This window comes from Uloborus diversus, chromosome 5 (assembly GCF_026930045.1).
Source record: "Uloborus diversus isolate 005 chromosome 5, Udiv.v.3.1, whole genome shotgun sequence".
NCBI classification, from domain to species: Eukaryota; Metazoa; Arthropoda; class Arachnida; order Araneae; family Uloboridae; genus Uloborus; species Uloborus diversus.
In genome coordinates, this window is record NC_072735.1 from 35,547,902 (window position 1) to 35,570,551 (window position 22,650).

General features: G+C 30.9%; 1 protein-coding gene across 1 annotated transcript in view; it reads right to left on the minus strand.

Annotated features, from left to right (window-relative positions):
* LOC129222567 (repetitive organellar protein-like) overlaps positions 1–22,650 on the minus strand; it is a 153,837-nt gene that overhangs the window by 6,716 nt on the left and 124,471 nt on the right. The window contains exons 17-23 of the mRNA XM_054857081.1: positions 20,658–20,748; positions 13,721–17,960; positions 12,731–12,843; positions 10,794–10,949; positions 8,939–9,364; positions 4,579–4,745; positions 1,166–1,309 (exon numbers count right to left, since the gene is read on the minus strand). Coding sequence (XP_054713056.1) covers positions 1,166–1,309; positions 4,579–4,745; positions 8,939–9,364; positions 10,794–10,949; positions 12,731–12,843; positions 13,721–17,960; positions 20,658–20,748 — 5,337 coding nt within the window. The remainder of the gene's footprint in view (positions 1–1,165; positions 1,310–4,578; positions 4,746–8,938; positions 9,365–10,793; positions 10,950–12,730; positions 12,844–13,720; positions 17,961–20,657; positions 20,749–22,650) is intronic.

Here is a 22,650-nt window from a genome sequence, read left to right on the forward strand (position 1 = left end):
CTCGGGTAAAAGCATCCAGATGTCGTCTAACAGATTGGTTATTTGCCATTTCTCGCTGAGGCAGCAACTCGGTGTGATTTTAACTGCTATACGGCGTGCAATCTCTTTGCCAGAAATACTGATCTTCCACCAACAACATGCTTTATACTACTCAGACACTCCCCCATTACGTCTGCCTGCATATCTGTGCATGTGCTACCGTACATCACCTTACTTAATCTCCTGACTGGTTTTTCTGTCTGCTCTGCCTCTTCATTCAGCTGATATGCTAATTTTTCGACTTCGTCCTTAATTTTTGCACACCAGTGTACTATTTTTTTCATTTTCATGTGTACCGGGTACATCTACACAATGTGTATTATGTTTTTTCTCACGAATTCAGAAAAATGTTTTCACTGAATTTTAAAACCCAAAACCAATATTTAAAAAATTCTATTGATATTAGTGATTGAAAGTACCAAACCAACAATACAATTCTGGTATTCAGAATTTTTTTAAACGAGATACCAAAAAACGGGTATTAGGAAATTTTCAAGAAAGGTGCAATATGCACATACATCATAAAAATATATAAAATTAAAGAATGCTTTAAAAATAATAGATATCAAACAAGTCAAATTAAATTTCACTAACTAAAAAATATTTATTTGCAGCTGATAATGAAAATACAGGTAAACCTTTGCAAATACTGTTGTTAAAGTCGCAAAACAGAGCAAAATGCCTGTACGTCGGTATAGCAAGCACTGAAAAAATTTTTTTTACTAATATTCCGTAGGTACATATTTACTGAGTATAAACCAAATGAGCATATATTCATCTAAATGAATTTGGGCATCCTTGTTAAACACTTTCAATAAAAACAGAATTCCTGTCAAAGATGCAAAAAGTCAAACAAATATGTCAATAAAGGATGTTTACAGGCAGTTTGCAAATAAAAAAGCTGTCTTTCATCAAACACAAAAATTAGCTACTATGCCAGCAAATTAAATTGAAAAATGATCAAAATATCGCAATTAAATGTAATACGCATTTTGTAAAGTTTATATAGAAATAAAATATCAAACCTTTTAATGAAAAATACTGATGATTAACATCACCATCTATTAAAAGTCCTGGCACATTATTTTTAGTGAAAAACTATTAAAAAAAAATAATTGAGTCTTACTTGTTGAATTAATGAATTCCATTCTTCACTATTTGGACAGGGCGCAATCCAAAAGTTATTGACAAGCTTATAAGCTTCTTTGAGACAGACTTCTATATTTGCACAAGTATCTTTAATGGCTCTAAATGTGCTATACTCTAAGTTCTAAAAGAAAACAAAAAAATTGGTATTTAGGAATACATAATGAAAAAAAGGAGCATTTACTATATATAACTTTAAAACCAGGGAAAATAATCACGTAGATGCAAAAGAAAGTATTATATCAACCATTTTGTGGAAGCAACTGTGAAACATGATACTCAGATCACAGGGCTGAAATTTCAGGCTATGTTTTAGTTTTCACAATACTTTATAGACAACTGTATTTAAAATTTGAAGTTTATGTGGGTGCTAAAAGTATCTTATAAAGGTGCAGAATAAGTCTGATCCGGCAATCTAGGATGGGGGGAAGTTGAGACATGAGGGGAAATTATGCGGATTCAATATTAACAATCAAACTTTCAAGATAGAAAAACTTTCCTTGCAATAAAAAGATATGCTCTTGTATACATGTCAACTTTTAAGGATTATATGTAAAATTTACGCATTATGGCTGCTTTGGATGCTTCTGTCCTGATTTAACGCATTTTGAAATCCGATTGTACCTGTTCAATATAAATCTCCCTCGTTTTTGTTTGCAATGTAATTTTATCACTCGGACATTACTAGTTTTGTATTAACCATAAACTTCAACACTTTTTACATTTCATAATATATAACAGACTTGTTTGATCATAATTTTGCATAGAAGTTCAGTTTATTAGTTTTTAAAGAAGAAATTTGTATGTTCTGGAATTTTTTTAACCTATAGCAATACAGAATTAATTTTTGTCTGAAGGTCTTTTACACATCACAAATTTACTTTCCATTAAAAAAAATAGTGAAAAATATTAATAATTTGGAAATATCTCTTTTGCTGTCTTAGTTTTAATGAAACTGCACATGCACAAATATTAAATAGTAAAATAATAATACAAATCTTTACAACACATGAAAAGTTTGTTTTATAAGTTAGATCAGATTAAAAAAAAAATCATATTTTAATTCTCAGAAAACAAGTTTATTCCTGGAATGGCGGGGAAAAGTTTTAAATTTCAAAAAGTTGCAATTATAACCTACAATCAGGGGCATGCAAAGAAATTTTGTCTCCTGTCAAAAATGTCTTTTACAAGCCCCCTCCACATTACCTCCATGTCCCTACATAAATTTTACTCCTCATTTCACAAATCTCAGGGCCCCTTCAGGCTTGGGCCAACAGGTGTCCCTCCCCCTCCCATGCACACCCTTGTCTACATGTCCTTTTGTCATGGTGCGTCGTGCTAATTTTAGAAGATTAAATAGAATTCATCAAAAGATAAAGGATTTACATTATAGGCTGCGGAAGTGGAAGCATCGCCGCTGCAATAACATAAGGCCAACAACTGCCTTGAATGCCCAACGATTAAAATAAATGATATGATTTACCCCATGTTAAGTATTATTGTAGGCTATTCTAACATTTATTGAAGAAAGTCGTTACTATTCACAGGAATGACAACATCGCTTTGCAAACTCGGTGATCACCCTGGGGACAAAAAAAGAGATTTACATAAGGAAACAATATTACAAAAGTTGAAAAGTTCACGAACATATTGAAATTGGAGCTGGATTGCAAAATTAGTTCAGGACGTAACTTGGAGGCAAATACGCGATGGACTGTTCAGAAGCAGGAAAATAAAAAGAGGAATCATGGCAGGAGATATCTGAATGTGCTAGCGTGGGTAATGATTTTATGAAAATGATTCTCCTTGGTCCGGGCGTTGCTTCGCTACGACTACTCAGGCATAGTTTTGCATTAGACAGCTAGCAGTTATCGGACATCATACAAACTCGCCGCTGCATGACAAGTGCTATCTGTTTATTAATATTGTAGGAGATTATTAACTTATACAACGAGGCGGGCAAATTGAAGAGGCACGACTGGGAAGTCATCATCAGATGCACGGTATTGAGTTACATCAATGTTGAAACGTTTTACACGTCTCTTCTTGGTTAATATGACAAAAATACTAAATAAGGTAGAATTACATAGCTACTTTAAATTTAAGTCGGATCGGGTGCTAAGTCGTCAGCTTCGCTGATCGCCATTTCGGATCGCAGATATTTGAACCATCCCGTTAAATTTCACATGCTACCGATGTGCGTTCATTCCTTAGGAGAGCAACAGGCAGAGTGTAGTGGAGTGGAAAAAATAGTCGGTGAATGAGCGATTGAATCGGACACCCCAATGTGCGGGAACCAATCAGCATGTTTGGCGCCTAAACAACGAAAGGACGCTATGGAAAAGATGCAAAGAATTCTAATGGCGATGCAAGTACATGAAGAAGTAACGGATTTTCGACCACAAATGAAAAACATGGATGCAAAGCTAGAAATGTGGAAAAATGATGAAAACACATAACTGACACATCAAAATGGGCGGAATTTAAAGGGGAACCTGGAGGAAAAAGGGAATGCACCAGAAAACAAAACAAAATGGGGGAAAACGATTCAATTGACAGAAAAAGATGGGGAACACAATCCTTATCCAGAAAAATGTGATATGCAATATCACACCTTTATCACTGGGTTTTTATATTATGTGACAAGTCTTAAAATTTGAAAGAGTGGGATGTTTCCATTAAATATATGTATATACATATATATATGCATAAGATATTGCACAATTAATGAAACATTTGTTTGAAGATGGTCAGTAAGTGAAGTTTTAATTTCTCTTTATTGCCATTTGGCTGTGATAAGATCTTCTACTGTCATTACATAGATCAATTAATATTTCTCTATTATGAGTAAATATATTATTTACAATATACAGTTGGCTCTCTGTTTAACGACTTTCAAGGGACCACAAAAAATTGTCCTTAAATAGAATGCTTTTAACACTACTGTGGACCATCTGGGACTGTGAAAAGTCGTCGTTAAATAGAGAAAGTCGTTAAATAGAGCGTTGTTAAACGGAGAGCCAACTGTATTTTTTAAATGAAAAGGAATACAGTCACATTATATTTCTCTGTGGAATGATTCCTTTAACTCAAATTTAACTTATTTTACTTTGAGAATGTTAAGTTTATTTTCTTTATCACTAGTTTCACCTCCTCAGTTTGATATACTGCATTTAAAGCTCTGCAGCCTTGTGTAGATACCATCTGCTGCTATAGAAATAATTTTTATCTTATATTTAATGCAAGTATTTGCTATGTGCATGTATGCTGCCCCATGTAAGAAAAAAGTAAAGGGAAAATGATAACAGAGAAAACTTGAAATATTTTAACAGGCACACATAAATTTTTAAAAATTAATCTAAATGAGTGAATCATATGGTAAATAACCCCTACTTTTCTTGGTGAAGTATATTTTGCAATCTGATGCAAGCCATCTCCAGTTCTAGATAAAACACTCTTAATTCCAATTAAACTTTCTTGAACTTCTCTCTTTAATAATTCATATTCTTGTAGAATTCCTATTGCATGTAGTGTGTCTCCGCCAACAAAGGCTTCAGTATCTAATAATGAAAAAATGGGATATAAAAATATATATTCTTTGGTTATTAATAGAATGAATCTGCAATGTTACAACATTTAATTTTTAACAAGAGTGAATGCAGTGCATTTAAGTGTTGTATAACCTTAAATTAAATCAAGGCTTCACAGGATAGGTGTCTTATCCGACTCAGTCATTTCTCCAAAGATCAAAGGCACTGACTTGCTCGCCGGAGAAACTTTGTTTACATTAGCAAACAAATTATTTCTGAAGTAAAAAGTGATGTGTTGTTCAATCTTTGAAGTAAAAACTCATCTCTGAAGTCTTATTCAACAAAAGTGAATAAATACCATTTGCACTTTTCGGCATTACGATTAAAACTTTTGAGATATATAATGTATAAACTTTGAAAGAAGGGTTCCAACATTACCCTTCCTCTGAATTGAAAAAAAAATGTCTAGGAAGGAACACTTGTTGTTTATAAGATATACTATAGCTTTATTGCACATTTAAAGGAGGTACTTAATGGTGCAACCGTTAAGATTTCGACAATAATAGTTTTATTCTGACAATATCGGTAAGAATCCAATACATTTTCTCTTACGATATTTTTTTGTTATAGGTATGTCACTTCGCTTGGTGATATGTTTTCTCTCTACCTTGGCGAAAACTGAAAAATTACATTTACATCGTCACCGGCAAAATTTGAAAAATTAGGCTTACATCGCCATTATGTTTGCTTCTCTTTTCTAATTTTACAAATTTATAGAGACTTTTAATTTATGGCTTGGTTTATTCATTCAGCTGATTATGTAACATGATAATGGAGAATTTAAAATTAATTTGGCAAAATATTTTAACAAGATTTTCATATTATTTAAACGTTCCTTTTTTATATGGTGGATATAATTTTGCTTTGTGTTAATTAAAAATCCACAAAAAAGACAAAATAATGTATATATATAGTTTTACCAAATAAATTAATTAGGTCATCAAAAAGGATCCAAAGCTTTCTTACATTTTTTTTTATTGCATACATATTTATTGAAAGTTAAAAGAATTTTCCCAGTAAATGAAACAAGCTACAAAATGACAATAAAAGTTTCAGTAAAAGGTAAAATAATTCGCTAAGAAACAATATTAGACAACAATAAAAGCTCTATTTTATTGAAACCAAAAGACCAAACATGGCGACAACAAATAAAATGAAAAATAATAGCCAAAATAAAAAATATATCTAGACGTAATCCTTTGGCTTCAAAATTTGGCAACATTTCATTTCCTGCCTTTTAATATTCACATTAAAATCTGGGGGGAAATTATCAGGACGTGGAGCATGCCCACTTGTCGAAAACTTTTTCTATTGCTAAAATTGCTACCGCCATTGTATGCTCTTCTAGCATTTTGATTGAACTTTCATTGTTTTTAAATTAATTGCTATATTTACTTGGCTGACTATTTTTCAATTTAACGAGTCTCGTTGAATAACTTGCTTTGCTTAAAATGTGTACACTAAATTTTAAACTTCAACAGCATTGTTGTCGGAATGTTTGACTATTTTGGTAACAAATTTTAAAACATGCCAAATGTTTCACATCTGTTAATTCTTCCATTAATTTTTACAACACAACAACATTCTTTTTTTCATTAAATTTCCTCATAATGCTTAAGCATTTGAATACCATTTATATTTTTAACGGGTATTGATTTATTTATTATAGTTATTATTATTATTATTTTGTTTCATTTATTTTTTTACCAAGCAAAAGTTTAATTCCAACAAAATTTTGAGAGAATTTTTTTAACCGTTTTTCTAAATACTGAAAAGTAGGTTTATAAAAATCTTTTACAAAAAGTTGCCGTCTTTTGATTTTTTGAAATTTTTATTGGCATGTTTTCCGTGATGAATTCATTACTGGTTCAATTTAAAACATTTTTTTTAAACTAATGATTTAAATTATAATGAATGATTTAAATGTCTTCTTTTTTAACATTCAACACATTCCTTTATGATATGAATTGTAATGCATTTTGATCATAAGGACATACTAACTATCAGTTTTATACCAAACCAGTTAACCAAACATTTACTAACATATATTTCCAAACAGCAAACTTTTTTGAGCTTGTTTGAAAGTGCATACATTAAGAAATGATCAATATTCAACGTAACTAACTCCTAATTATGTTTATTGAGGCTTTAAAGTTACATTACTCAAATAATTTTGAAAATGTTTCATTGCAAAAATTAGAATAAGTTATCAAACTTTTTTGATTAAAATAATTTTACATTAGTTTAATGAGTTGGAGAGAAACATCTTCCTCAGCTTTAAAACTTATTATTTTTTTCTTTTTGAAAATGAAGTTCCATATTTATTCACTTTTTGCCTGAAATATCTTTTCAGACACTTTTCTTCACAGGAGGAAAAACTCCGCCTTTAAATAAACTTTAACATTTCAGAACTCAATTTTGAATTCTCACTTTAAAAATAAAACCTGAGTTGTATATACATAATAGTTACCACAAACTTCAACAGATGTCACTGGAGTCTGACCAGGTTTTTTGTTTGATTGATTGATTTCACACAACTTTTATTGAAATGACAGAGCCTGATAGAAACACGTATCAAGTGAAGCCTTGATTAAATACTTTGAAATTGCTCAATTACAGATTTCATATTGCAAAATTTCAAAACAAGAAAACCCAAACCTATATCATTCCATAATTAATAGCCTAGAAATCCCCCAAAGGGGGGAAAAAAGTATAAAACTTAATAAATATGCAGGAATAGAAAAAAAATAAAATAAAAAAACCTTAAACTTATTTAAAAAAAGAACTTTAGTTGAAATTTACTTTGAAGAGCCTTCGGCTAACCATTATGGTACTCCTATTAGAGGAAGCCACATCTCTCGGACATTCACGCAACCATCTTCTGCGCCAAAATAAAACCATGTCCCCAACAGGGGAACTATCAACACACCACACCAGAGGATAAATGGCAGGGCCCCAGGTGCCTCAAGCAACGAACTTATATTTCAGTGGCGTTCCATAATGTCTCATACAGAATCAGATCTCAAAAGTGTTTCCAAAAGCTCACACCACATTACTTTTATGTTATCATATTAAATTATTTACATTATTTCTACATTAATCTATCTGCATTTGTATACCGGTTGGAAAAAATAGGTTCACGTTGGAAGAAATATTTCTTTAGTTCATTTCATGAAGTATGTTTTGCATCAGAACTATCAGATGCATAATTTACAAAATTTTCTACCAAACTATTTAGCGTAAAAAATCTTAAGTGTTTAAATTATGTAAAAAAAAAGAAGACATTTTTCAAAAATCTAGTGAGCATAATTAAAAGTTGATTGTTATTGAGAGCTTGGATGCAGATGAATAAAAAAGTTGAGTATTGGCCATATGAAAAATGTTTAACTTGGTTATAAAAATTAAAAAAGCTTTTGCTCAATTCAATGAATTTTATTCATTTAACACAAATAATTATTTTAAGAAAGTTTAAGTATTAAAAACATATATTTTTCCCCCAAAAACTAGGGGGGGGGGGGTAGTGCGAGTAGTGCACACATGATCTGGCCGTCTCACTTTTTCAAGGCACTAGCCGCCACTGATTTATATGTTTTTATAAATTCTTAAATTAACTTGGGTTGTCACCCCCCTCCCTCGATAGGTGTCCGCTGGGGCTGACTGCCCCTTCTCAAGAAAGGTTTCTTTATTGCACGAAAGCTTTTTCTCTCTCTAGTTACAGCTTTTAAAAATTGAAAGAACAAAATTTGATCAGCACATCTATTTGTTAAACATTATAAGGGAAGCAAATTTAATCCTTTTCATTAAAAAAAAATGGGGCTTTTGAGATCTCTTTAAAAATTGAAACTATTATAAAATTTGATTTTCAAATTGAATTTATAAGGTTGTATGCAGCTTAGGTTTACAGTAAAACGGGACGTTTCGGACGTTCATAAAAAGGAATTATATTTCAATCTCTGTTTGGGGTTTTTGTAAAAAAAAAAAAAGCCAGAGTCAGAGTCAGAAGTTTTAAAATTTAAGAGTCGGAGTCGGTCCATTTTCCCTCTGACTCTGCAGCCCTCATATTTAGGTCCCCATGACATGGGGTTTTCATCGAATTTCGCAAGCACATATTTTTTAACATGCAGAAGTGTGAATGCATTTGTAGGGGAAAATAATATAAATACCTGAACTCCTTCTGCTAGTTTCAGTACTTGTGTACATAGATTTTTTTGGCTGGCGTCCTACAAGTTTAGGTCTAATTTTTATCTCAGCTTTAGTATCTTTGCACAACTCATGTTTCTCCATTTGTTCTGGTGCTGAACTGTCATGATTTGGGTCAGATTCTATTCCTAGATCAGGAGATGAATAATGTGATCGCGGGCAAACAGAATCTTGGGAACTGCCTGCAGTCTGTAATTTTGATGAATACGAGTCAACAATCACTTCTTTTGAATTTGATTTTTCACATGTTTTGTCTTTGTTAGAAGCAGCAGCACCAACTGATTGAATTTTAATAGGCAGGTTTTCTTCAAAGCTTACAGGACTAAGACTTCCGCTTCTGCTTAAAGTTATTGTTTCCTCACTTAATAAAGATTCATGATCACTCAAGTCTGAAATGGAAAGAAAACAAGTAAACCATGGTCAGAATTTTTATGTTATAAAATATTAGTCTGATTGTATTAGCTTACTGTAAACATAAGTTCAGATTTGACAACTTGACAAAAATAATATTAGGAGACTGTGGGGCAAAGTGAAATAGTTAAGAAAACGTACCCGATTAAAGAATGAATGAATAAATAAATAAATTATTATGAGATAAAATAAAGAAGTTAATAAAATAGTGAATGAATAACAAAATATGTGAATGAATAAATAAGCGACTTATTAAACGAAGGAGTACTTTTTCCTTACTGGAATAGACTTCATGTGTTACTACAGTTAAAATATTACCAGATAGGTGGCGTTTAAAACAGAGTAAATACTTCACCATTTCACTTTGCCCCATATTAAATTCATATTAAAATATATTCTAGAACATTTTCAAACACTTTTATTTAGTTTTTGAATACACCAGAAAAAAAAAACCTTTTATTTACAAAAAATGAAAATTTAGACTATGTTTTCTGCACACTAGCAAGTTTAACAGAAACATTTTAAGAAGATTAAAGTTCCTCAAACTTATATTTTTTTAATTATATAAAGTTGAAAAAAAATGTTATACAAATTGTAAAAATAATTCTAAATATGTGTGTGTATATAGAAAAATAAATACGCAGTTAGAAGAGAAAAAAAGGAGATTCTACAACAGTAAGTTTAAAACAGAACAATAAGTTTTTATTTTAAACATATTTATTTCAGGGGGAAGGGCTTAAAAACGGGGATGCAAAAAACCCCTTGAGTTAATATAAGACAAAAAATCATACACATAATTTTTGTATTAATCAGTTCAAAATTCAATTTAAACATGGAAATTTTGCTTCAAGCCATAAGCAATAAATAAATACTCATTAAAAATAAATTTTTGTGAAAACGACAATTTTAATTTTTTTTTATGAATGTACTGAATATGCTATTTTTGTGTTATCTTCACAAAAATTTCGCTTCAATAAAAATCAGAAAGTATTAAGCCCTGGTTTATCTAACTAAAAATTGCATAAAAATTAGCCATAAAAGCAAAAAAAAAAAAAAAAAAACAGTAAAATGTGTTATTTGTATGTGATACTCATTATATTTGGAAAAAAAGATTGGTTTAGGAATTGTTGAACAGACATATCCCAGCAATATTTACAAAAGATCGTAGAAGGCAATTTACAAAACAATAGTTTAGTTCAGCAAAAAAGTTACTTGAAAAGATACAACATGTAACAGAGATATCATGAGTAAAAATTTGCTACTATAAAATCAACTAAGTGATCATTAAAGCAGCTAAAACTAGATTTTTTCAAAAATAAAAATAATTTAAATTATTTTATTAAATATAATAGGTCATGCAATATTGAATGATTTCAACAAATAAACAATTAAAAGAACAACTTGTACCTTGTTTACTTGAAATTCTAACAACTGTTCTGTTGAAAATGCCTGAGGTCTTCAAAGATGCATTGAAATGAAATAGTTTTGTGCTTTGAAGTAGAGCTTTGTTTTCATTGAATATTTTCTGAGATAATGATTCAATTTGATCACTAATGGATTTTCCTAAATTAATGATAGAAAAACAGAAGAAAGAGGAAATTATTCGGATTGAAAATGCAGCATGTGCAAAACATCATATCTAAAATTAACTGAAGAAATAAATTCTGTGTTTATAAATAAACCCAGAGTTCCAGAAAGCTTTTCTTCATGAGCCAAGAAAATGTTAGTTTGAGTTTTCTTAGAAGATTGGTTCTAGTTTGCATCATACAAAACAAATAGGTCACATTTAACCCTCATAAAGTGGCTAACCAAAGTGAAATGATAAGTTACAGAAATTGATTTTTCTTTCCCTAGATTATTTTTTATTTTTGTTTAAAACAATTTAATTCATTTTTGTATTTAAAACAGAGGACTCCAGCCTTTTTTATTCAAGGGAGGACACATTAAGTTTTTGGAGGGGAGGTGGGCCAATAATCCAACAATATTTCAGTTCAGATCATCTAGTTAGCCTTACTCCTCCCCCTCCCCCACCGATTTTTTAAAGGCTCTGTAATGTTTTTTGAGAAATTATGGGCTTGGTTATCTTCAAAATTTTTTAAAAGAAAACATATTATAAATTAAAAAATGTACCCCCCCCCCTTTTCAGTTTGTAAGCTTCTTGCAAGTTGGATAAAATCTGTTTGCAGGCCGGATGTAGCCTGTAGGTAGGTCAATCTTTTACATTAAATTTTGAAAAATCATCGAAAATCAAATTAATAAAAACTTGGATAACTACACTGGGATCGGATATTTCCAGAGTTTCATGCTGAATAGATAAGGTATCTTGTCAAGAGCAAAAAGGTGGCTAATTAAGTCTCTTTGGCACTGGTATTGATTAGTTTAGCACAGATAATAGTGCCCAGTCTACAAAGAGGTGAAAATAGAAGAGATTGAGTTTCAGCTTAGCAAATATAATCAGATTAGGTACAAAAAAATTTCTTTGAAAGGACAAGAACTTGGAAACAATCAACCATTATTTGAGCAAGTTGTTAACAATTTAATGTATTTATTTTGCAATAAAAGAATTAATTTTTATATAATTAGATTTTTTTTTTTTGTATTGATGAACAATGAAAAAAGAAAATCTCTCATGGTTGGTTAATTGCTAGATTTGGAAATAATTTTTATTATCAATGTATACAGTAAAAAACATAATTCTTCACACAATCAAAAATACTTGCTCACCCAAGACTGAATTTTTCTAAATAATCCTCATATATATAATGGCAAATTCACTAATCAAATAAGGCTCTGACGTCATCAACAATGGAACTCATGCCGTAGCATGATAATTTGATAATATTCCTTGGTAATGTTTGACATGCAGGGAAAGTCTTTATTTTGATAAGGCTGAACTGGGTTCAGTAACTTAACTGTTTCACTGATAAGACTCATTTTAGGAGAATGAAGAAATGAAAAAGCGGTTAGCAATTAATACTATCTACTGGAGTTAGGGTTAAAATATCAACTATCAAATTATCACCAAACAGGCAATTGCTTCGTTCAAATGTGGAAGCAATTTTCACCCGGCACACTTTGACTGGCGATTTTCTAGTTAAAAGAACAAGAATTTAAGAACCTCTTTTAATGGCTAAGATATCCTGTGAAAACTAGTATTTAAACCTTTGAATCAGAATAATCAATTTTGCAGTGTTTTAAATTAGTTGATATGCAAACTTCGCACAAAATATTCTTTGCACATAACATACAGAAACTAAGCTAAATTATGGGGAAAAAAAACATAATATCAAAACCACATTTTGGAACATAAAACACCAAAAAGTTCTGAAATCAAGAAATTATACCTTCCAAAGTGAGTTCCATTTTCTTCATACGTAAATACTCAGAGTCCAAAGATTTTAAAATACTCTCAACATGATCTAGTTTCTGAGATAAATTCCAAGCCATTTTGCTCCATCTGGAAATTGATATTTGAAGTATAAGAGAAAATAAGAGTGTTTTTCTAAAATAATCACAACTAGAGCAGTAATTTAAAACTATTAATGGATATTATCTATTACAATATGAGTTGACCTTCTTACAGCCCCTCCCCCAACAATCTTAAGATAATTCATCTATTTGGTAAAAGTTAATTTCTGCGTGACATTTTTATACAATTTGCAACAATGCTTCTAATTGGTTTGTCAGAAAATGAAGGAAGAGGAGCAGCTTAGATGCTTCATACACCACAAGAAGTGTGGCGCAGTTAGGGTTGCTGCAATAGCATCTAAACAATAGTTAACAAGTTTATTCTGATTGATACAAGGGTCTTACTCTCATAAGTTTGAAACAACTGTATAGATAAGAAATAAATAAGTACCTTTGTGTGGAAAAGTAAATGGTAATCAACAACGCTTTAATGCACAAAAGTAGCTGATTACTGCATACACCTGTTTCAAGGTTTCAGGGATCCTCTTTTTCAATACAAATAGTGAGCTTTTGGATGAAAAGACATCCTGAAACCTCGAAACACTTGTATGCAGAAATCTGCTAAGTTTGTGTGCTAAAATGTTCTTGATTACCAAATGTATAGGTAACATTAAAATTCTGAAGTTACATTTAAAAAAAAAAAAAAACACAATAATACTAACAATTGTAACAATAACAACTAACTGATTGATAAGGAAAAATTACTGACTTCTTTAACGTACCTACTGTTTAAATGCGTAATCATTTTTAATGCGTAATCATTTTAAATTAATTAAAAAAAATTTCTAACTATTAATTGACAATGGTGAACTAGTCTTTGTCATTAAGGAAGGGTGAAAAAAAAAGATTAAAAAGTTAAAACTTACTCATTTGGCACTATATCACATTTTCTCACTTTCTTGCTTTCCACTAAGACAAAATCAGGAGAACTTGTACAACTTTCTAAGAGCGTAGTGTTTCTTTCTTCAACTACATGATTAAAACTTGGGGTATTTTCTAAAAAGGATTTCATAATAGAGATGGCATGACCTGACTTAACTTTATTTTGATCAGCCATTTCAGTATTCTGCAGAATATATGGCACAAAAAACCTTTTCAGAAAAATTTTAAGATTCTCTAGACATTCAATATCGATTTCTAGTCCAACAAGCACACAATTTAAAAATTTCTGACTGTTCAAAAACATACTTTTTGATGCCAAGTCAGCATGAGAGCTCAAAATAGGCTCACTCTCGGATTTTGATAATTTTGCAGAAATTTGTGAAGAATGAAGATTTTCAATATGCTTCTTGAAATTTTCAAAATGGTTTAAATGAATACCTTTCTTTTCATAAAGCTTTTTTTGCATATCAAAAATAGTCCGAATAAGTTCCCATTTGTGTTTTCTTAAACTGCTGATATTGGCTTCAATGCCTAATGAATTTGATGAAAAATCTTTACAAAATTGAAGATCAGATTTTGAGTTGTCTAATGCTGATACTTTTTCGCGTAAATCACGCAACTCCTCCTGTGTCTTTACAAGAGAGTCAGATGTTTTGTACAAATCATTTTTAAGCTCTTTAATAAAACTAACTTTCTTCTCCAGTTTTGTTTCAAGTTCTATAATTTTCTCATTGGTATTTCCTTGAGTGTTCAAACTTGATTTTTTTCTTGTATGAACTTCTGCTAAGAGATTTTCTCTCAAGTCATTTTTCTCTTGTTCCAATATTTCAATGCGTTTGGTAGCCATGGATAGTTTTACTTGCAAAGCATTTATTTTCCTCACAAATGGTTCAACATCTCTTACTTGGCTTTCTGGCAAGATTAAAGATTCATCAGAAGTCATATCACACTTAGAAGACTCCATAGAAGAGTTAGGTGACTTTCTTCGAGTTTGTTTTTCTGAAACACATGCACGCATGCTGGTATCAAGAAGGTCAGTGGTGCTGGTTACTGCATCTGTGGCAGGTCTATTTATTTCATTATCCATTTGTACATCCAAATCAATTTTCTCAGATAATAAATTATTCACTTGTGTCTGAAGGTTAAATATCCTTTCTTGCAAGCATGTTATTTCATCATCTTTTGCATTTAGTTGGAAACCAGCTTTTTTACTTTCATTTTGAAAGTCAATCAGCTGAAGTTTCAAAGAATGAATTTCAGCATCACACTTTGTTAATAACTTTTCCTTATCACACAAACTTTTCTGGAGTTCATTGATAACAGACTGCAAGCGTTCACTGTGCTCTTTTAATCTACCCTTTTCAATTTCCTGAATATTTAGCTGCATCAATTGTTGCCCCTCCTTTTGAACTTCATTGTTGACTCCAAGTAGTTGATGGCGTAGTGAATGTATCTCAGAGTCTTTTAGCATTAGCATCTTTTCCTTTTTAGATATGGTTTTCATTTGTTCATCAATAACATTTTTCATTTCACTTTTTTGTTTGTTTAGGCTATCTAGATCACTTTTCAAAAATTGTAGTCGCATTTGAAGGGAACAGAGTTCTAACTTCAGTTGTTCCTCTTTAGCTTTACTTTCTTCCAATGTTAAAGAATTACTTCTCAAATGTCGTACGTTAGCGGCAAGACTTTTCAAAAAATCATGGTGCTCCAGTACAATATCATAACAGAGTTTATCAATCGTCTCCTCCTTACTCAGGCTTGGATCATCAAGATTATCACTTTTTTTCTCAGAGATGGTTTCTGTTATATTGAAGCCGAATATTTCATTCACGACTTGCGAATCAGAAAATAATTCTTTCTTGATAGCCTGCAATTTCTGAATAAAGTTATTCTTAGTATTTGAAGATGACAACAATTCATTCTCGTAATTTATGCATTTTGATTCTAATTTTTGCACGTGGTCACCCTTTGCTTGAAGATCTTTTCGCAGTTCCTTACTTGAAGCAGTTAATGACTTTAATTTTTCCTCAACTACATTTTTCTCTTTTAATAATGTAGCATACTTGCTTTCAAGATCATTATATACAATATGTAGTGAAGACAGTTCCTTTTCCTTTTCATGGAGTTGTTCGGACACATCATACCTTTCTTTCTCTAAAATTGCCAGTTTATCTTTTTGGATTTCAAAACGTTTTAAGAGATCACCGTTTTCAACAGTTAATTCAGTAACACGCTTCTTCTTATCAAACAAGTTGCTTTCAAACATCTTTAATTTTGATACATAATCTTTGTTATTTTTAGATTCTAAAGTGAGTTTTGTTTCATATTCAGAGCATTTTAAATCGAGCTCCATAAGCTGCTCTTTAGTATTATGCAACTCTGCTTGTAATTGAGTACAAAGTTTATCTATTTCAGAATTCTTTTGTTCCATGTTATGAATAAGGTTTTTCAAGTGGTTATTTTCCTTCTGAACTTCCTTTAGCTGTAAAGTATTATCACTATTTTTCCTAGCCAGTTCTTGTTTCTCTTGATTTAAGTTATTGTTTTCTTGTTTTAAATTACCAACACAATTTTCAAGATTGCCAATTTTAAGCTTTAATTCAGATGCTGCATTCCTTTCATTATTTAATACTTCTCTTTTTTCATCCAAATCTTTTACCAGTTCGACTTTTTCATCATTGTACATTCTTAATTTATGTTCCAAATAACTGTTATTGTCTTTGACATTTTTCAGTTCTTGTGATACTAATTCCTTTTCTGCTTCAAGACATTCCTTTTCTTTTTTCAAGGTTTCCACTTTTTCATTGATGAGAACTTTTTCCTGCTCAATTAAGCCTATTTTCTTTTGCATATCTGCTAATTCTTCCTCATATGATTTTACTTTGAGACTCATCTCTGAGAGTTCTCTCTCTTTTGATTCATTTATAAATTTAACACTTTCAAGCTGCTTCCTTACGATTTCATTCTCTTTTACCAACTCTTCTCTTTCTTTTTCCATAACCAATCCAGTATTTTTTAGCCTTTTAAGCTCACCTTCTAACATAATTTTCTGATCTTCTCTATAGTGTAATTCTTCTTCCAAAAATGCATTTTGATTTTTTACTTTTTCTATTTGCGCTTTGACTAATGTATTCTTATCTTCTAGGTCTTTCCTTGAATTTTCAACAGATACACACTTGTTGTTTGATTCTATTAATTGCTTTTCAACAATACTTAACTGATCTACAACATTTTTGAACTCTTCTTCAAGCACTGCTCTTCTGTTTTCACTATCTCGCAAGCTAATGGCTAATGATTTGCTTTTCTCATTCAGCTTTTCAAACTGCTTTTTCACAGATTCACTGCTTTCTCCATCAGATGACAGTTTTTTATTGAGGAATTCCTTTTGGTGTTCCAATTCCCTAAGCTGTTTAAAAATATTATCATATTTTTCATTGAGTTCTTTAATTTGGTTCAATAACAATTTATTTTGTATTTTCAATTCTCCCTTCTCTCTTTCAATATCCTCCTTATTTTTTATTAGTTTTTCCCTCTCTTTGACAGTTGATGAATATTCATCTTTGTTACTTTGTAATTGGTTCTCCAAGAGTTCTATTTGGACTTTTTGGGATTGCAACTGTTTTTTGAATAACGTTTTTTCACCCTCAACTTTTACTAACTCCAGTTGAAGATTTTCGTTTTCATTTTTCATTCCTTCCAATTCTTTTTCTAACAATAATTTTTCTTTTTTGGATTGCTCCAATTCTTTGCAACAAGCTTTGCATTCATTTTTCAAATCATTGAACATTTGTTCCTTTGAGTTATATTTGTCATTGATATGCTCAAAATCTTTATTTAACATCTCATATTTACTTTGCCATTCTTTTAACTCTTGGCTTACAAAATTATATTGATCATTCACTTTGTTTATATAGTCCCTTGCGTTTGGACTATCCACCTTTTCATTTATCAGCAACCTATTCTTTTGGAAAACTTTATCTGTAACATGACTGGATTCTGAATTCTCTGCACCAGATGACAAAATAGCATGAGGTTCTTCCAGCTGCTTCTTCAGATCATCTACTTCAGACAAAAGTACCTGAGTTAGCTGTTCAATCTTTGTTTCATTAATATTTTCCAATAAGTTTGACGCATGTATTCTTTTGCGAGTTCTTTCTAAATCAAGAAGTAACTCAACTATTGAACATTTCTCACACACATAAGGACTACCTTTCTTAGAGATTTCTGAAACAAGAAAGAGAAAAATTAGCAGAATTTACACTTTTAAGAAATTATCATAGCTAACTTTGAAATTTTACATTAAAATAAAAATGAATTCATTTTTGAAGTATGATAAATGCAAATTTTGAGACTTTAATTACTATCTGAGGTCTGCATTACTTAGAATGCAATGATTTTTGAACTTACTTAAAACAATGGCAACTACAAAAATATATTTTTAACTCCTTATTTAACAAAAACAAGAATAAATTTTATTTTATTTATTTCATAACAATACATACTCATTGCTTGAAATGAAAAAAAAAGGTAAGATTTTGCTGTAAAGCATAGCTCCCCTCCCCCCAAATAAACATATATGTGGTAAATGACTAGTTATATGGGGTTAAGGGTTTTTTAAGTTTGGAATGTTGTTGAACTGTGCTGTTGCAGTTCAAGTTCCAAGAAAAAACCATTCTAACACCATGAGGATTTTTGAAATTGCACTTTTATAGCTGTAAAATTTTTATTCATTTTAAACTATGATTTATACATATTTTTTGACATAAATTGGAATACACTGATTCGACCAGTTATGGTCCCATTCGCTTTGGTATGGTCACACTAAAACTAGTACTGATCATGCTAACTAAATTCAATTATTTTCAGGAAATACCTTAAGAAAGTATCCAACCATATTGAAACAGTTTTTTTTTCTTACAAGATAACCAAGTGTCGAATTACCAATTCGAACATTATTAAAATTAACAAGTGTTCAACAAATTATAAAATCACTTGAGTTTGCATTGAAATTAACATAGATTTTACCCAAAAAGATGCAAAAAATCCCTTTCAGAACATTCGAATGCAACCAAAAGGGGAGGTGCACAATTAGACCCTATTAAGAGTCTACATACCACATTTCAACTTTCTAGGAAATACCGCTTTAAAATGAAATTTCTTGAAAACAATACTTTCTTTAATACGTAAAACGAAGTAAAAAATGGATAACTAACAAATCACTTTTGAAAAGTTTGACTGAACAACATTTCCGTGCTAAGAGCAAAAGTCGTATCTGCACCTGCAGCAAAGTTCAAATTTAGAAATTGCCATTAAAAGTTTTGCGCATCCACATATTTGATTCAAACATATTTTTTTCAGAATTTTAAAAAAAATATTCTCAATTGACAAATAGCCATAAAACATTGTATTTAGGTAAAATATGTGACAAAAAACCTCCTAGTGACCTTAATTCAATTATAATAAAAAGTGATAAGAGATATGACTTTTATGACTAGCACAGCAGAACAAAAATTAGTGTTTAAATATAATAAATAGAACTATTCTACTGCTACATTTTTTTTTCGTCTGTCAAATTAAGTTAATGTTTCATCACGAATTCTAAATAATAATTTTGAGTAAGAATGGTCAAAAAATTAATTTTGGTCACATGTGCCTGAAACTGAAATACTTAATTTACTTAACAAATTATGGACACATCAACTTAAAATGATCTTAAGCATCTTAATTAATGACCAATATATGCCTATAAGATAGGGGCAAAAGCTAAGGAATTAGTATGTATATTAGTAAGGAATTAGTATGCGATGCCAGGTCCTTAAGAAAGAAACCTTTTAAAAACTTAAATGCAAAGAAAATTTCATTTTTCCTTTTTTAAACATTTTTCCAAACATAGATTAAACTCATGTTTAGAAAACAATGTGGTGGGATGTTCTTGAAAGATGCTATTTTGAGAATCCACTGGTGGTGTTCATGGAATATCAATTACAAACTTGATATTGACAAGCCTGCTCATTACTGGTTCGGGGCCAATAACTTGTTATTTACACTATGTATTTAGTACAAATATTATAGAAACAATATTACTAATAAAGCTACAACAACCACAAAATAATTCCATGATATTTCCAGAAGTTTTGATGATTTATGATTTTTCCTGAACCAAAACGAATATTTTGATGATTGGACAATAATCTACAAACCAAGGGTGATAGTGGTCTTAAGTAAAATTTTTTAGAAGACTGAAATTTTCGGAAACTATGAGGAGGCTTGTTGGACAACGAGAAAGAAAGCAAGAAGAGTGCATGTGCGACTTTTCGTCACACAAAAACTACATCACTTCTGTCACACAAAATGGTAGCTAAATCAGAATTACAAAGCTTTCACATAAAAAGTTTCACTTCAAAAATTTTGGCAATGAAAAAGCTGTTCAGTGACACTCAAGTTGTAAAACGTATGCTGTGATTTTACATTTATCAGCAAATACATGTATCTACTGAAAATAAAAGAGAAAAGAAATCTTGTTCAGTTCAGTGTTTGCTCAAAAATTATTTGGAGGGAGGGGGAGCAGACAAATTTCTCCATCTCATACCCAAAAACTATCTGCTTTGAAAAAATCCAACTTTTTCAACCGTGAACAATAATTAACACAAATGCAATGGGAAGTCTGCAACTAGTTCATAACTAAATCTGAAATACAAAGTATTAACATTCTATGAAAAACCATTTCTGAGTTACAATAGATTCGTGCACAAACACTTTCATAGACAAAATCAATTGCAATCAAACAGGAAAGTGCACAAATGGATGTTGAAAAAGTCATAAATACAAAATTTCAACAACCTCTGGCTAAACTTTGTGAACTTGCAGATGAGTTTCCCAGGTACAAGTGAAAGCTCAGGGGTAAAACAATAGAAAACTTACCTTTTATCACAGTAAGTTTGCCAAGGGTTTCATTAACAGAAGTTAACAAGCCATTCAGTTCATCAGTAATATCACTTACAATCTCAGATTCCTAAAAAAAAGTTACAAATGAAATATAGATATATGTTAAATGTATAGACAAATAGTATAATTTACTTAATTGTAAGCCATATAAATAGACTAGCTATCATAAAGTTTGAGAAATGGAAGCTTCACATATTACAACAATGGCCTGATTCGAGGTCCAGGATCAGCAGATTTGGATAGAAACTAGAAGGTCCAAGAATTTATTCAAACACATGTGGAATCAGACATGAAAATTCAAATTTTTGTTTAATCACCAGTGACCAGTAGCCTTTTTGTTTAGTATTTACAGTTTTATTAAAAAAAGATAAGCTATGGAGGAAAATATTAGCATATGAGACCTAACTGCAACTTTATTCATTTGCTTTTCTTACTTTTCTGCCTCACCACTAAGATACATTCAGACATTTTGAACATGTTCAAGAGTATGAAGAAGAACATGTCCACTTGTTAACCCTTTAGGAGGCGGGGTAGAAGAGTGAAACCTATAAAAGTGTAAGGTGTGATAGTGGACTCAAGTAAATTTTTATGAAGACAGGGTGAAATTTTTGGAAACTTTAAGGAAGCTCCCCTCCTCCCAATAAACTCTTCAAATATGCATACAAAAATCATTGGGAGAAAAAAAGACAAAACATTTTAGAAGTTTTTTTGTACATTAATTTTTTAGCTGTCAGCCCAAAATTTTCGGATTACAAACACCCATTATACATTAATGATATGGAACATAGTGTAAGAACCAGGGATCATTTTTACTTCACAAACTGATTACAACAGCACAAAAATAACTTGTTAAAAAAAATTACAAAAAATAAAATGAAATTATTGAGGCTGGTTGGATTTTTAAATAAAAAGTTACCTTTGAGTACTTCATACAGTTGCCAAAGTAACAGGGTAAGAAAAATCTCAAAAATTTGACGTGCTCTGCCAGGCATGTTTGTTTAAAGAATACATGGCCTAATAAAAAATTTTACATGCCCAGTTTTTTGTACTCAAGTTAAAAAAGATAAATCAGACTTTGCCGATGATTCCTAATGATTTTAGTTTCAGGGTTCATACTCTATTTGGATGAAAAAATCCCATGACATTTCCAAGACTTTTTCATGACTTCATAAAAATTTTCATGACTTTGTTACTCGAAGAAACTAGTACTACTTAATATGAAACTTGCCAATTTTTGGAAATGTGCAATAGCAAAACTTCTACGTAAATGCCACTACCTCATGGAAGCACTTACTTGTGATTAAAAAAAAAAAAAAAATCTGGGCACTCTTAAAAAAACTAAACTATTCTTAATGGTATGTGAAATACTGAGCTGGCGGTGTATTTCATGTATTTCTGCCTTAAGCCCTGGCTATAGGGCGGTAACTTACTGAATATTCTTAATGGTCTTCATCACATCAATTTAAGTAAATTAAAAATACAGTGAATAAAATACAATGATGCTTAAATGTAATATTTTTTTTCATAAACAGGCAGAAGGATAATGAATGGGACAAAGGTTGAATGAGTCATTAACCGAGTTTCAATAAATTTGCTTCAAAATTTGCCTTTTAGTGCCAACGGTGCGTTTAATCATCCACATAACTTGACAGTATTTTGGTTCTTTAAAGTAAAGCAACCTTCTTTAGTAAATTCATGTTTCTATACCAGATATTTATTATTAAAACAACCATTAAGTGATGAATAAAGCTTCTGATTCAAATGCACTTGCTCACTTATTTGCACATTTTCAAATGCATACAAATTAATAAGTTCAGAAATTCCAGAACAGTGTTTGATTCCTGACATTGAACGTAGCAGAGGGAAGCAGGGATTAGTTTTGCAGTCCGCATGTTGAGCACTACTCTTTTTTAGAGTATTGAAATTCCCCTATTTCTGTGTTCTATCGCCTGAATTAAGATCTCAATTT